Raw genomic sequence first — 12,085 nt, 5'->3', positions numbered from 1 at the left:
AGAAAGAAAGAAAGAAAGAAAGAAAGAAAGAAAGAAAGAAAGAAAGAAAGAAAGAAAGAAAGAAAGAAAGAAAGAAAAAGAAGCAAAGAAAGAAAATAAATTCTATTTCTCTGTAGGTAAAAGAAATATTTGCAATGTCAAAGTGGACGTGGGATTCATATGCAGAATATACAGTAAAATCTTATAAATCAACAAGAATAAAGACAGGAACTGGGGCACCTGGGTGGCTCAGTCGTTAAGCGTCTGCCTTCTGCTCAGGTCATGATCCCAGCGTCCTGGGATCAAGCCCCACATCGGGCTCCCTGCTCTGCAGGAAGCCTGCTTCTCCCTCTCCCACTCCCCCTGCTTGTGTTCCCTCTCTCGCTGTCTCTCGCTCTCTATCAAATAAATAAAATCTTAAAAAAAAAAAAAAAAGAATAAAGACAGGAAAGCCAATAGGAAAAAATGCACAAATGACATGAGGAAGCACTTCCGAGAGAAAGAAGTTCTATTGGCTAACAAGAATATGAAGTAACACTCACACTCACTAGTAATCAGAAAAATGCAGTTGAAAATAACCAAGAGTCTGGGGCGCCTGGGTGGCTCAGTCAGCTAAGCCTCTGATTCTTGATATGGGCTCAGGTCATAATCTCAGGGTTGTGAGATTGAGCCCTGCGTCAGACTTGTTGCTGGGTGTGGAGCCTGCTTAAGATTCTCTCTCTCCCTCTCCCTCTGTGCCTCCCCACTCCCTCCCACTCTAAAAAAAAGAAAGAAAATAACCAAGAGTCCACTTAATACCCATTAGAATTGTAAAAGTTAGAACATTGTATAACATCAAATTATCAAGAAGATAATTCTCTAGCATTGTTCATAGAAGTGGGGAATGGATAAATAAGTATGAGGGATACCTATCATGGAATCCTATGCAATTGTTGTAAGCAATGAACTAGATTAAATACAGCAATAAGGATGGATCCTAGAAACAGTTGGCTGAAAAAAAGTAAAACCAAAATCATATGGTAATGTCACTTATGCAAATTAAAAACATATACCCTAAACAAACTGTAGTAGGTTGAATAATGACCCACTCCCAAAGATGTCCATGTCTTAATGCCCTGAATCTGTGAGTGATACCTTATATGGCAAAACGGATTTTGCAGATGTGGTTAAGGGCCTCGAGATGGGGAGGTTATCCTGGATTATACATGTCACCCAGTGTTATCACAAGGGTCTTCATTAGAGAGAAGCAAGAGATCACCGTGAGTAGTAGATGTGATGACAGAAGCAGAGGTTAGAGTGATGGAAGAGGAGGCCACAAGCTAAGGAATTCTGGCAGGCCCTAGAAGCTGGAAAAGGAAAGAAATGGACTCTTCTCTGAAGCCTCCAGAAGGAACAGAGCTGTGCCAACACCTTGATTTTAGACTTTTGACCTCCAGACCATAAGAGAATATACTGGCATTATTTTAAGCCAAATTTGCAGCAATTTATTACAGCAGGAATAGGAAACTGATATACAATCTTACATGTTTTATAAGCACACACTCACAGTCAAGAAGTTTTTTCAATCACATTAGAGTGCTGTCTATAGGACAGAGGAATAGGAGAGAAATAAGGGGTGTGTGTGATAGAATAAAACAAGAGAGGTGGCTTAAGTTAAGCCTCCCTGTACACAGGTCTAGCAAAGACCAACAGAAGCAGGTCACTATGACTGCTATATAGAAAACAGGTTGGATGCTCTGATAGGCATGGCAGAAATTCTGGACATTGGCTCTGAAAGACTTCTCTGATATAAAAATCAGTCTCCCTTGTAACTTGATTCTGTGAAGGTGATGCCCTGATGAACAGGCATAAATATTTCGGTCACTGAAAGATATATCCTCTTGATAAATCATTCCATTTCTCTTATGAATTTGATTAGTATGAGTCAGTCCCTAGATCTACTCTGGGTAGCCTGACAAACTCACATTTCCAGGTTTGCAAAGCTGAGGACCAAACCTGCATTGTGCTGCCTTAAACTCATGTAAAATCACTATACAGCCAACCTCCAAACTGGTGCCTCACCATCTTTCAAATTTGGCCTTATCCCAAGCACCTAGCAAAGGGATTTACACACAGTAGGTGCACAATGCTTGTGAGTAACCATTCCTGTGGGTCTAGTGGCTAGAATCTGGCACATTCACAGTGCCTGTCAGTGGAAGGAGGTGACCTTTCCCTCAACTCAGACCACCTTTCTAGTTTTATTTCCTACATTCCATCTACCCCTAAGAGCTCACCATTCTCTGAACAGTCCATATTCTTTCATGGTTGTTGTTGTTGTTGGTTTTTTTTTTGTCTTTGTAGAACAGCCTTTTCTCTTTTATTTTTTTTTTTAAATTTTATTTATTTATTTGACAGAGGGAGACACAGCGAGAGAGGGAACACAAGTGGGGGAGAGGGAGAAGCAGGCCTCCTGCTGAGCAGGGAGCCCGACGTGGGGCTCAATCCTGGGACCCCAGGATCATGACCCCAGCCGAAGGCAGACACTTAACAACTGAGCCACTCAGGTGCCCCACCTTTTCTCTTTTAAAGAAGAAGTTCGAATAATACTTCTTGGAGGTCTTCCCTGTCACTCCATGCATTCATTTAATCAATTATTCATCCCTCCATTGACTCATTCAACAAATACTGAGCACTTTACAAGGCAGGCACAAAGCAAGGCATTGAAAATATGATGGTAAGCCAAAAATAAAAAGTCACCACCCTCATGGAGGTCTAGCAGGGGGATGGAGTTTAATAAACACAATATATTATGTTCACATTGATGAATAATCAGTTATCGACTGAGATGCATGCTCTAAGGAAATAAACACTGTTCTCTGAGAGCACAGAACCAAGGAATCTTTTTTAAAATTAGTACAGGTTGTGAGTAGAGGGGTTCAAGGAAGGCCTCTAAAGGAAGTAACAGTGACTATCAATTTGGAGGCATGAATAGGCAAAGTGAAAGCAACAAATGCATTCCAGACGGAGAGACTAGAGGGACCCTGAGGAGTTTGAGGAATTCAAAGAGGCAATGAAGTTGGAAAGCAGAGAATAAGATGCAGAGTGTGAGTGAGGAACAGTCAAGGCACAGTGGTAACATGACCAGATTTGCAATTTTGGAAAGATTACTCTAGCTGCTATGTGGTGAATGTATTAAAGTGGAGAGCAAGAGAGAATGGAGGCTGGGAGACTCTTGCAATCCTCTAGGTGAGATTACGGTGGATTAGGGTGGTGGTAATGAAGAGGAAAAAAGTAAATGAATTGCAAAGATATGAAATGAAAAGTAGTAAGAGTGAGAGATTGTAAGGAGAGGGAAAGAGGAGTTCGAGAATAACTCCTGGTTCTTGGCTTGAGTAATAGAATCCGCTGTAGTCAGGGAGAAAATCTACCAGAGTCCTGTACACTTGACATCATCGCCCGTTTTCCCATCGTCCATTAGAGGTCACCACTCCATTGTAACCAGGGTATTCTAGGTTCCCTCTGTTTCACATCCCTGCCTGCCAGTAACAGGCAGGTGACACCCCTCTCCCCAGTCCTCCAGGCTGTGGTGTTGAATGAGTTCCAGTGACACAGAGTCTTGTTTCTTATCTGCGAAATGGAGACCACACCTCACCGGGTTGTGTGGCTCCTGTGAGAAAAAGATGGTTTGTTTGTTTAAGATTTATTTATTTATCTAGAGAGAGTGGGTGGGGGGGCGCTGCGGAGAGGGAGGAGAATCTCAAGAGAACTCTCCACCGAGTGCAGAGCCCCACGTGGGGTTAGATCTCACAACCCTGAGATCATGACCTGAACCAAAATCGAGAGTCGGAGACTTAACCAACTTTGAGCCACCAAGTGTCCCAAAGATGGGGTTTTTTTTAATTTTTATTATTGTTAGGCTCAGTTCTATTCCCTCCAGCCCTCTCTGTCCGTTTGGAGGCGCTTCATCCTCCCAGGCAGAAAGTGCAGCGTTTCCTATACGTGCCTGGAACTGCGCCCCCAGAGTTTCAGCCGCTCTCTGGTCAGAGTCGGGTCTGGGGACCCGGCAGCCTCCATCACCGTTAGTCTCTTTCAGGACCGCCAGCCCTTGCCCCAAAGCCGCGAGAACGATCCTTCTCCGAGCAGCCTCCAGACCTCGCGAGAGTAGGCAACGCCCGTTGTGGCTGGGACTCGGAGCGCCACGCCTTCCCCGGCCTCGGAACGCCCTCCTCCTTTCTCTTTTCCCGCCTCCCACCCCGCGCTCCGCTCTCGGATTGGCTGACTGAGTCGGGTCAGTTTTTTTCCCGGCTAGAAAGCGGCTCGACAACTAGTCCTTCTTCTGGCCCCGCCTCCGAAGCCTGTGGATTGGACTGCTCAGCCAGGTGTCACGCGCCTCCGCGGGAGCGCAGAAGAGCCAATCAGGCGCTCGGCGTATTTTACAAACTGGGGAAGTAGCTGCAGCTGAAGCCAGTCAAGAAAAAGCGAATGAAGTGGGGGGTGAGCCAGAGTGGTTCCGAGGAAGGTGCGGCATGGAGATCTTGGAGGGAATGGGGGCTGCGGGGCTCATAGGGAGGAGAGGCAGCTCGGGGTCCTGGAGCGAAAGAGTAGGATCGGGGTGCCTGGAGGGAGCGGCTTCCTGGAGCGGCCTTGGAAGCGTCAGGTCTTCTGGGCACATGGGTTTGGGCGGAGGTGGGAGCTTCAGGAATGTCAGAACTGATGCTCCGAACTGGCTGACATTTGATCCCAGGTCCTGCTTTCTTCCCCATCTCAGCTGTAGTAGTCATGACCACCCTCCAAGTCACGAAGGATCCTGTCCTCAGGGGTGTATCTCCTACCCCTAGCAAGATTCCCGTCCGCTCTCAGAGACGCCCGCCTCTCCCCACAGTCAAACCCTGCGCCCTGGACCAGGAGAACCAAGATCCAAAGGTAAGAGGGGCCTGGTGGGTGAAGACAGTAGCTGCAAGGAGACAGCACATACCACCAATGCACCCCAAAGCTGAGCCCCAGCTTTTTGTCCTCCTCTCCCCCAGAGATTGGTGCAGAAGCTCAGCCTCGACTCAGCAGGCCCCAGGCCGAAAGTCACACATCAAACAGAGAAATCAGAGAGATTGGTGGGGAGCACTCAGCTCCGGAACCCCTTGGAGGAACTGCGGCCTAGCCCTAGGGGACAAAATGTGGGGCCTAGGCCCCCTCCCCAGACAGGTACCTGTTGGAGACTTGAAAACACAGTCTCCTTGTGTGGGCGTGGGGGAATGGGATGGGTGCAGCGAGGTTTGGGAGCTTTCCACTACCCTGGTCCCCTGCTTACTCTAAGAGTCCTGGACCCTGCTCCAGGACAGCTCTCTACCCCTAGAAGCCCTCTCTCTCTTTCCGCAAAATGTTATCTCTTTGGGGTGCCTGGGTGGCTCAGTCGTTAAGCTTCTGCCTTCGGATCAGGTCATGATCCCAGGATCCTGGGATCAAGCCCCGCATCGGGCTCCCTGCTCCGCGGGAAGCCTGCTTCTCCCTCTCCAACTCCCCCTGCTTGTGTTCCCTCTTTTGCTGTCTCTCTCTCTGTCAAATAAATAAATAAAATCTTTTTAAAAAAATGTTATCTCGGGGCAAATAAATAAATAAAAGTCTGTAAAAAAATAAAATAAAATAAAAATTTTTTAAAAATGTTATCTCTTCTAAAGCCTTTCCCAGCTCCCTCAGTCACAATCAATTGTTCTGTGTTCTAATACTTTACAGTTCTTTTATAGTGTGTCCGTACTTTGGCTTGAGCCTGTCACCTCTTTATAGTTTGATGGTAACTTCTTGAGGATGGGGGCTTTCTCATTCATCTCAGAGCCCCAGTGCCCAGAATAGTGTCTTACATAAAGTAAAGTTCTATGAGCTTTGGTGAGCTGAGTTCAATAATATGAGTCTCTTCGGCTCACCCTTGCACCTCAAGATGACTACGCTGCAGCCCTTGGCCCCATCAGCCTTCCTCCTTCTCACTTTCCTTCTCCTCTTCTCTTGCAGAGGCTCCAGGGACCATAGAGTTTGTGGCCGACCCTGCCGCCCTGGCCACCATCCTGTCAGGTGAGGGGGTGAAGAGCTGTCGCCTGGGGCGCCAGCCCAGTCTGGCTCAGAGAGTACTGATTCGAGGGAGCCAGGGAGGCACCATCCGTAGGGGCCAGGTAATAAGAGAGGATATGAGGAAATCAGGCTGGTGCGGACTGAGGAGGGAGTCCTGAGCTTGTGCTGATAGCTTCGTTTGTGGTGTCAGGGTGCCCGGGCCTCTGCATATTTAGCCCCTAGGACCCCTGCCCACCGACTGGACCCTGCCAGGGCTTCCTGCTTCTCGAGGCTAGAGGGACCAGGACCCCGCGGCCGGACCTTGTGTTCTCAGAGGCTAGAGACTCTGGTGAGTGCCTTGAGGGGCTGATGCTCAGTGCTTCTGTGAGCTCCTCCCTAGGGCAAAGCTGGCCCTTAGGAGGGAAGATACCTCCTGAAGAGCCAGAGCAGTTTTGGATGCTGATGGGGCTGGTGGTGAGGCCTGAAGGTTTGGGGCCCACCTCCGACTCTGCTTTTTCTTCTTGCTCCCATGGGTCAGATTCCACCTTCAGGACCTTCCTTTCACCCCTCTGCTCACCCCAATTTCCAGGAGCTAAGAAGAGTGACAGGTGGCGGCAGCCGGTGAGGAGGAGAGGATCACTTGGAAAAGAATGATCCAATGTCTGATACAGGTGTCCCTCAGAGCTAGAGTTTTCCAGTAGCTTTAAAACTTCCCAGCAACCGAGGGAGGGGAAGGGGGAAACCTGTGACTGCCCAGGGTGAACCCGTGGAATAGGGTTCAGGCCTCCACATCCAGGCCTCAGTATGACATCAGTTGTTTTCAGTTTGAGGGGGAAGAAGGAACAGAAATGAGAAATGTTGTCTCTTCTGTTTAGTAGCTAGAGCATAGACTATGGCAATAAATGGGATTTGGGTTTGACTCCCGACTCTCAGCACCTACTAGAGTAAGCTTGCCTTAACCCCCGAGCTTCAGTTTCTTTAACCTGTCAAATGAGGATAATGTTTGTAGCATTAGAGGTTGTTGTGCAAAGACTTAAAAGAGATGACATTTGTAAAGCACTTAGCAAAGTGCCCAGCTCATACTTGGTGCTCAGTGACTGCTAGCTGCTGTCCTTATTGTTGTCAGGACTTCAGTGAGCCAGACCTCAGGATTGCTCCTGGAGACCCCAATCCAGCCTGGTGAGTGTGTCTGGCCAAGGGGAGAAAACAGGGGCAGACGGGCTGCCTGAAGTAGGAGAAAGCTCAGCAGGTGGGGAGGGGGCTCGAGGGGAAGGCCCATATCAGAAGGAGCCGCAAAGGAAGGGACCTTGATAGGCTAGAGGTTGCCCAGGTGCACTTGTGTGAGGTGACCCCCACTTCAACCCTTCCTCCACCACTTCCTGTAAGGTTTACCTTCCACTCTGTGTTCTGTCCTCAGCCCTAAGAGCCGTCACCACATCCCTAGCCCACTGGGGTGTTCAGATTAGTGAGTGATGACTGAGAGAGTGCTGGGCTCCAAGGGGATGCTGGATGGGTCCCCAGCCCTGATGGTACAGTGGGGGCTCAAACCTGGCATAGCCTCTTTGGGGGTGGCCAAGCTGGTGCCAGGTGTTGGTGTGCAGTCTATCACTACAGCAAACTTCCTGTCCCCTCCCAGCTCCCTCTCTCCCTGAAGGAGAACATGAAGGTGTTACTCGCTCAGATGAAGGCGGAGGGGGCCCCCTGGGTCTGGCCCAGCGGGTGCCATTAAGAGAGAGAACCTACGCCAGGGTGAGATGAGACCCTTCTGGGATGGGGGGAGGCAGGGGAGATGTTTGGGAGAATTCTCTGGCACTGGTCAGCACTGAGGATTAACAACCCTTGGGATGTTAATTGAGTCTGTGTTTGCCCCACAGGCCCAGGGCCTCTCTAGAGTAGGACTAGTCTCTGCTTACCAGCCGTCTGGAGCCTGGGGCTGAGAGGTCACAGTCTGGTATATATTTGTGTCACACATCAGATCAATGCTGAGAGTGAGACAGAGCTGATGTTCATTGAGTCCACAAGTGTTTATTGACCAGTTACTGTGTGCCAAGCAGTACTCTAGGTTCTGGATACACAGTAGCAAAGAAGTTCACATTCTAGAAGGGGGAGACAAAAATAAATAAATAAACAAACAAGCCCATATGTAAAATATATAGCATGTCAGGTGGTGATGAGTGAAAAGAAAGTAGACACTGAAGGGGGTGTGGGAGTCGGGGAGGGGGTATTGCAATTTCAAATAGATTGGTCAGGGAAATCTCGTTGAGAAGATGATATTTGAGTGAAAACCAAAAGGAGTTGGGGAAGTGAACCATGTAGATATCTGGGGGAAGAATGTTCAAGGCCAACTGAACTGCAGATGCAAAGGTTCTGAGGCGGGAATGTGCCTCGTGTGTTTAAGGATCAGCAGAAAGGAGACTCCAGCTAGGCTGAAGCAGAATAAGGAGGACAAACAGGAAGTGAGGTTAGGGTGATGGCAAGATCAGTTTGGGTAAGGATTTAGAAAACAGTGTGAGGCCTCGCCTTTTCCTTGAAATGAGTGGAAAGCCATGGGGAGGGGCAATGAACAAGGGAGAGACAGGATTTGATTAGGTCTTAAAAGAATCACACTGGCTGCTGTAATTAGGAGACATGGGAGTGCAGAGGGGAGCGATCACTCTTCCACCTTGTTCCTCCCCACAGGACAGCAGTGCCTCCCACCTGATACCCTCCCCTGACCGTGTGGCGCCACCTTCCATCACCCATCCGTCACCCTTTGGACGGGCTCAGCGTGTGCCCTCTCCTAGCCCCTCAGCTCCAGTTTGTATCCACCACTCCCGGGGGCTGGGTGAGGGCAGAACAGTCTGGCTGGGATCCCTGCCAGGTCTAGGTTTTGCTCCTGCTCAGCCATCCTCCTCTCTCCCCAGACCTCGTATTCGGTTTTGCGGCGTCTTGCCATTCGTCCCAAAACCCAGTTCACACCCATCCTATCGGCCCCCAGGGTTCAGCAGGTAAGAGAAAGCAGGGGAGGTAGCTGACCTAGGCCAGGGCGGGGGAGGAAGGGAATGGATGGGTACAGGGAGAGTTATGATGTCTCCCTTCTGTCCCAGGCCAAGGGTTTGAGTGGCCTCTCCCCTCAGTCATGCCCGGAAGAGCCTGCCCTGCCCTGGGTAAGTATCTAAGCCTGTTTCCGTGCTGAGATCCCAGCAGTTTGAGGCAGGTGGGCTCTCTGGAAAAGCTACTAACTCTCCAACTCCCCGGGCTTCTCTGCTGCCCCTCCTCATCTAAGTTTAGGGCCTCTCAACTAACCCAATCCCTTCCTCATGCAGGTGGGGTCAGACTGATCTTCTTTCTGTCCCTGACTGGCTTCCTCACCTAGCCCCTCTCCTCCCGCGTGCCAGGAGCAGATTGCAGTCCGGTTATTTGACCAGGAGAGTTGTATGAGGGCGCAGGAGGGGCCTGGGAACCCCCCTGTGGCGACTCCTCACCCTAGTACAAGCCCCAAGCTCCGGGAGCTGAAGATGCAGGTGGGTGTGTGTGGGCACCAGCTTTGAGGCCTGATTGGTGGTAGCAGAGCTGGGAAGGGGACACAGGAGGAGAGGAGAGGATGGGAGCAGGACAGTGTGGGTGGGGACTTGAACCCACACCTTGACATCACCCTGGGTGTTCTTCTCCTACCCACAGCGCATCAGTATCCTGCAGCAGCTGTTGCGACAGGAGGTAGAAGGGCTCACTGGGGGCAAGTGTGCCCCCCTTAATGGAGGCTCCTCTCTGGAAATGGTTGAACTTCAGCCTCTGCTGGCTGAGATTTCTAGAACCCTGAAAGCCCCAGAGCAGAATTCAGGGGCCTTACACCTTCCTGGACTGTTCCAGGGCTCTGGGATAGCAGAGTCCTGCCTTCCAGAGAAGTGTGAGGAAGCACAGCCCCGCCCAGGAGCAAAGCTGGGGATAGCTCAGCCCCGCCCTCCAGCAGAGCTAGGGCCCCCAGAATCTGGCCATAGGAGGGAGCCTGGGATACCAGAATTCTCTGCCCAGGAACAGCCTGAGGTATCAGAGCCCTGCCCTCCGGTAGAGCCCGGACGCCTGCAGGCAGACTCCCACAGGCGGACTGGACTCCTAGAGCCCTCCCCTAGGCCAGAGCCTGGGGCATCAGAGGCCAGCTCCCTGGAACCTAGAAGTCCAGAGTCCAGCCCACAGCCCTGCTGCAGTCAGTGGGCTCCAGCGACCACCAGCCTGATCTTCTCCTCTCAACGCCCACTTTGTGCCAGCCCCCGTATTCACTCACTCCAGTCTCTGAGGCCCCCGAGAGGCCAGGCAGGTAAGGAGTTGGTCAGAAGGGATTGCGAACAAAGGAGGTCCTCATCTCTCACTGGGAGCGGGGCCCCTACCTTGCACCAGGCGGGCCCATGCTTTCTTTTCTCCACCTACCCTGCCCCAGCCTGACACTCGTTCAGAAAGAAAGGAGTTGCACCTCAAGCTCCATGCTCCTACTTGGCTTGGCCCCTGGTGGGGGAGTGGGAAAAGGCCATAGATGGTGGGGGTATAGGACTCCAGAGCCTGCCCTGAAGTCTCTTTGGCCCTCGGCCCTCAGGTCCCAGCTGTCTTGCCCCTCGAACCCTGGCCCTAAGGCAGCGCCTCAAAGCATGTCTGACTGCCATCCACTGCTTCCATGAGGCCCGCCTGGATGATGAATGTGCCTTCTACACCAGCCGAGCCCCATCCTCAGGCCCCACCCGGGTTTGCACCAACCCTGTGGCCACGTTACTGGAATGGCAGGATGCCCTGGTGAGCCCCCCATCCACAGCCAGCCTGTGCCCGCAAGCACGCCTGTGGAAAATAGGGTGGTGCGGGTGCTGGGGAGGGGGCGGGGCAGGGGTCCAGCCTCTGCTTCTCCGCAGAGGTCAGTGGGGAAGGGTTGGCCACAGTTCAAGGATGGCCGGGCTGTGACAGTCCCCTCTCTCTCCAGTGTTTTACTCCAGTTGGTTCTGCTGCCCCACGGGACTCTCGGTCATGATGCATCCACCTCCTGCCCTGCCTTGCTCCTTCCTTTTAGCCCTTATTTATTGTCCGCCCCATGAGAGTGGGAGCCCATACTGTACCCTTCAATAAAGTTTCTCAAGTGTCCGAGTGCCTGTTTCCGCCGGCTGATCTAGGCCCGCTGCAGCTGTTGCTCTCCAATTGCCCACACGGTGGCAGTGTCCTCCAGCTTAGAGGCAGGCCCCGCGCTCTCAGGCTGGCCCAGGCCGCCTCACCTAGAAGCTGTCCGGGAGACATCCCACTCCTGCCCAGCCTGCCCCTCAGCAAGCTCTAGGAGTGTGTGTGTGAATTGGGGGAGTGGGGGGGTGGCAAATCTGGACCTTTTCGGACCGCTCTTCTTGCGTTTTGAGATCAGTGCCCCTCCCAGGAGCCATCAACAACTCCCTCCTTCCCTAGAGCTCCTCCTCTTACAACTTCCCCTGCATCAGGCAGAGAGCAGAAGCACCAGACCCATATCTCTGGACTCCCCCCGTGTTAGCGCCATTCTGGCTGGTGTCTCCCTACACTACGAGGCCTCAGAGCTCTCCTGAAGCTGATACGCCTTCCTTTCCATGTCAGAGTAGAAGCCCTGGACTACTCCCCTCCTCTTCCCTCCCCCGGCAGACAGGCCTTGCCAGGGATTAGTAAACCTTTGCCTCTGGCAGAGAGTGGTAGGGCCAGAGTCCTTGAGAGGAGTGAGGGAAAGGGTCAGCCATTCTCCCCCACTCCCGCACCAAGTTAAGAAGCACACACATTCTCCACCTTCACTTTATTGGAAGAGGTAACAGCAGCTGTAGCCCCAGGGCCTAGGCAGGATGGGGGTGAAGTGGGGACTGTACAGAATGAGTTTTAAATGCTGGGGAAGAATTCACTGGTTCTTCCAGTTCACAGGAAGGCTGCTAGGCCGGAGCCTGGAGCCTGAAAATGGGGATGAAGGGAGGAGAGGATGGCAAGAGCAAGTTGTGGTGGCAGGGGACAAGCGCCAGCCCAACATTTCCTCTCCTCCCACTAGACGGCCTCCTGCTTCTGCTCTCCCCCCACACCCCACACCCCCATTCCCCCCCCCCCCCCCCCCGCACACACGGCCTCCACCAAACGC

General features: G+C 51.7%; 1 protein-coding gene across 1 annotated transcript; it reads left to right on the top strand.

The window, feature by feature from the left end:
• The first annotated feature begins 4,410 nt into the window (after positions 1 to 4,410).
• LOC110593608 (trophinin associated protein) lies at positions 4,411 to 11,050 on the top strand. The gene is made up of 15 exons (XM_021704887.1): positions 4,411 to 4,477; positions 4,727 to 4,881; positions 4,986 to 5,157; positions 5,959 to 6,116; positions 6,206 to 6,343; positions 6,533 to 6,615; positions 7,121 to 7,173; positions 7,631 to 7,743; positions 8,674 to 8,790; positions 8,898 to 8,981; positions 9,081 to 9,140; positions 9,372 to 9,497; positions 9,655 to 10,288; positions 10,562 to 10,755; positions 10,937 to 11,050. The coding sequence occupies exons 1-15, from the start codon at positions 4,441 to 4,443 to the stop codon at positions 10,982 to 10,984; spliced, it is 2,172 nt and encodes a 723-aa protein (XP_021560562.1). The 5' UTR covers positions 4,411 to 4,440; the 3' UTR covers positions 10,985 to 11,050.
• Positions 11,051 to 12,085: the final 1,035 nt, after the last annotated feature.

Source organism: Neomonachus schauinslandi, chromosome 5 (assembly GCF_002201575.2).
Source record: "Neomonachus schauinslandi chromosome 5, ASM220157v2, whole genome shotgun sequence".
NCBI lineage: Eukaryota > Metazoa > Chordata > Mammalia > Carnivora > Phocidae > Neomonachus > Neomonachus schauinslandi.
This window is presented reverse-complemented; position numbering and strand designations above follow the sequence as displayed.

Coding starts and splice junctions, on each gene's coding strand:
- LOC110593608 (XM_021704887.1), top strand. CDS start 4,441: ATGAAGTGGGGGGTGAGCCAGAGTGGTTCCGAGGAAG. Junction 6,616..7,120: donor GTGACAGGTGGCGGCAGCCG/GTGAGGAGGAGA, acceptor TATTGTTGTCAG/GACTTCAGTGAGCCAGACCT. Junction 8,982..9,080: donor CGGCCCCCAGGGTTCAGCAG/GTAAGAGAAAGC, acceptor CTTCTGTCCCAG/GCCAAGGGTTTGAGTGGCCT.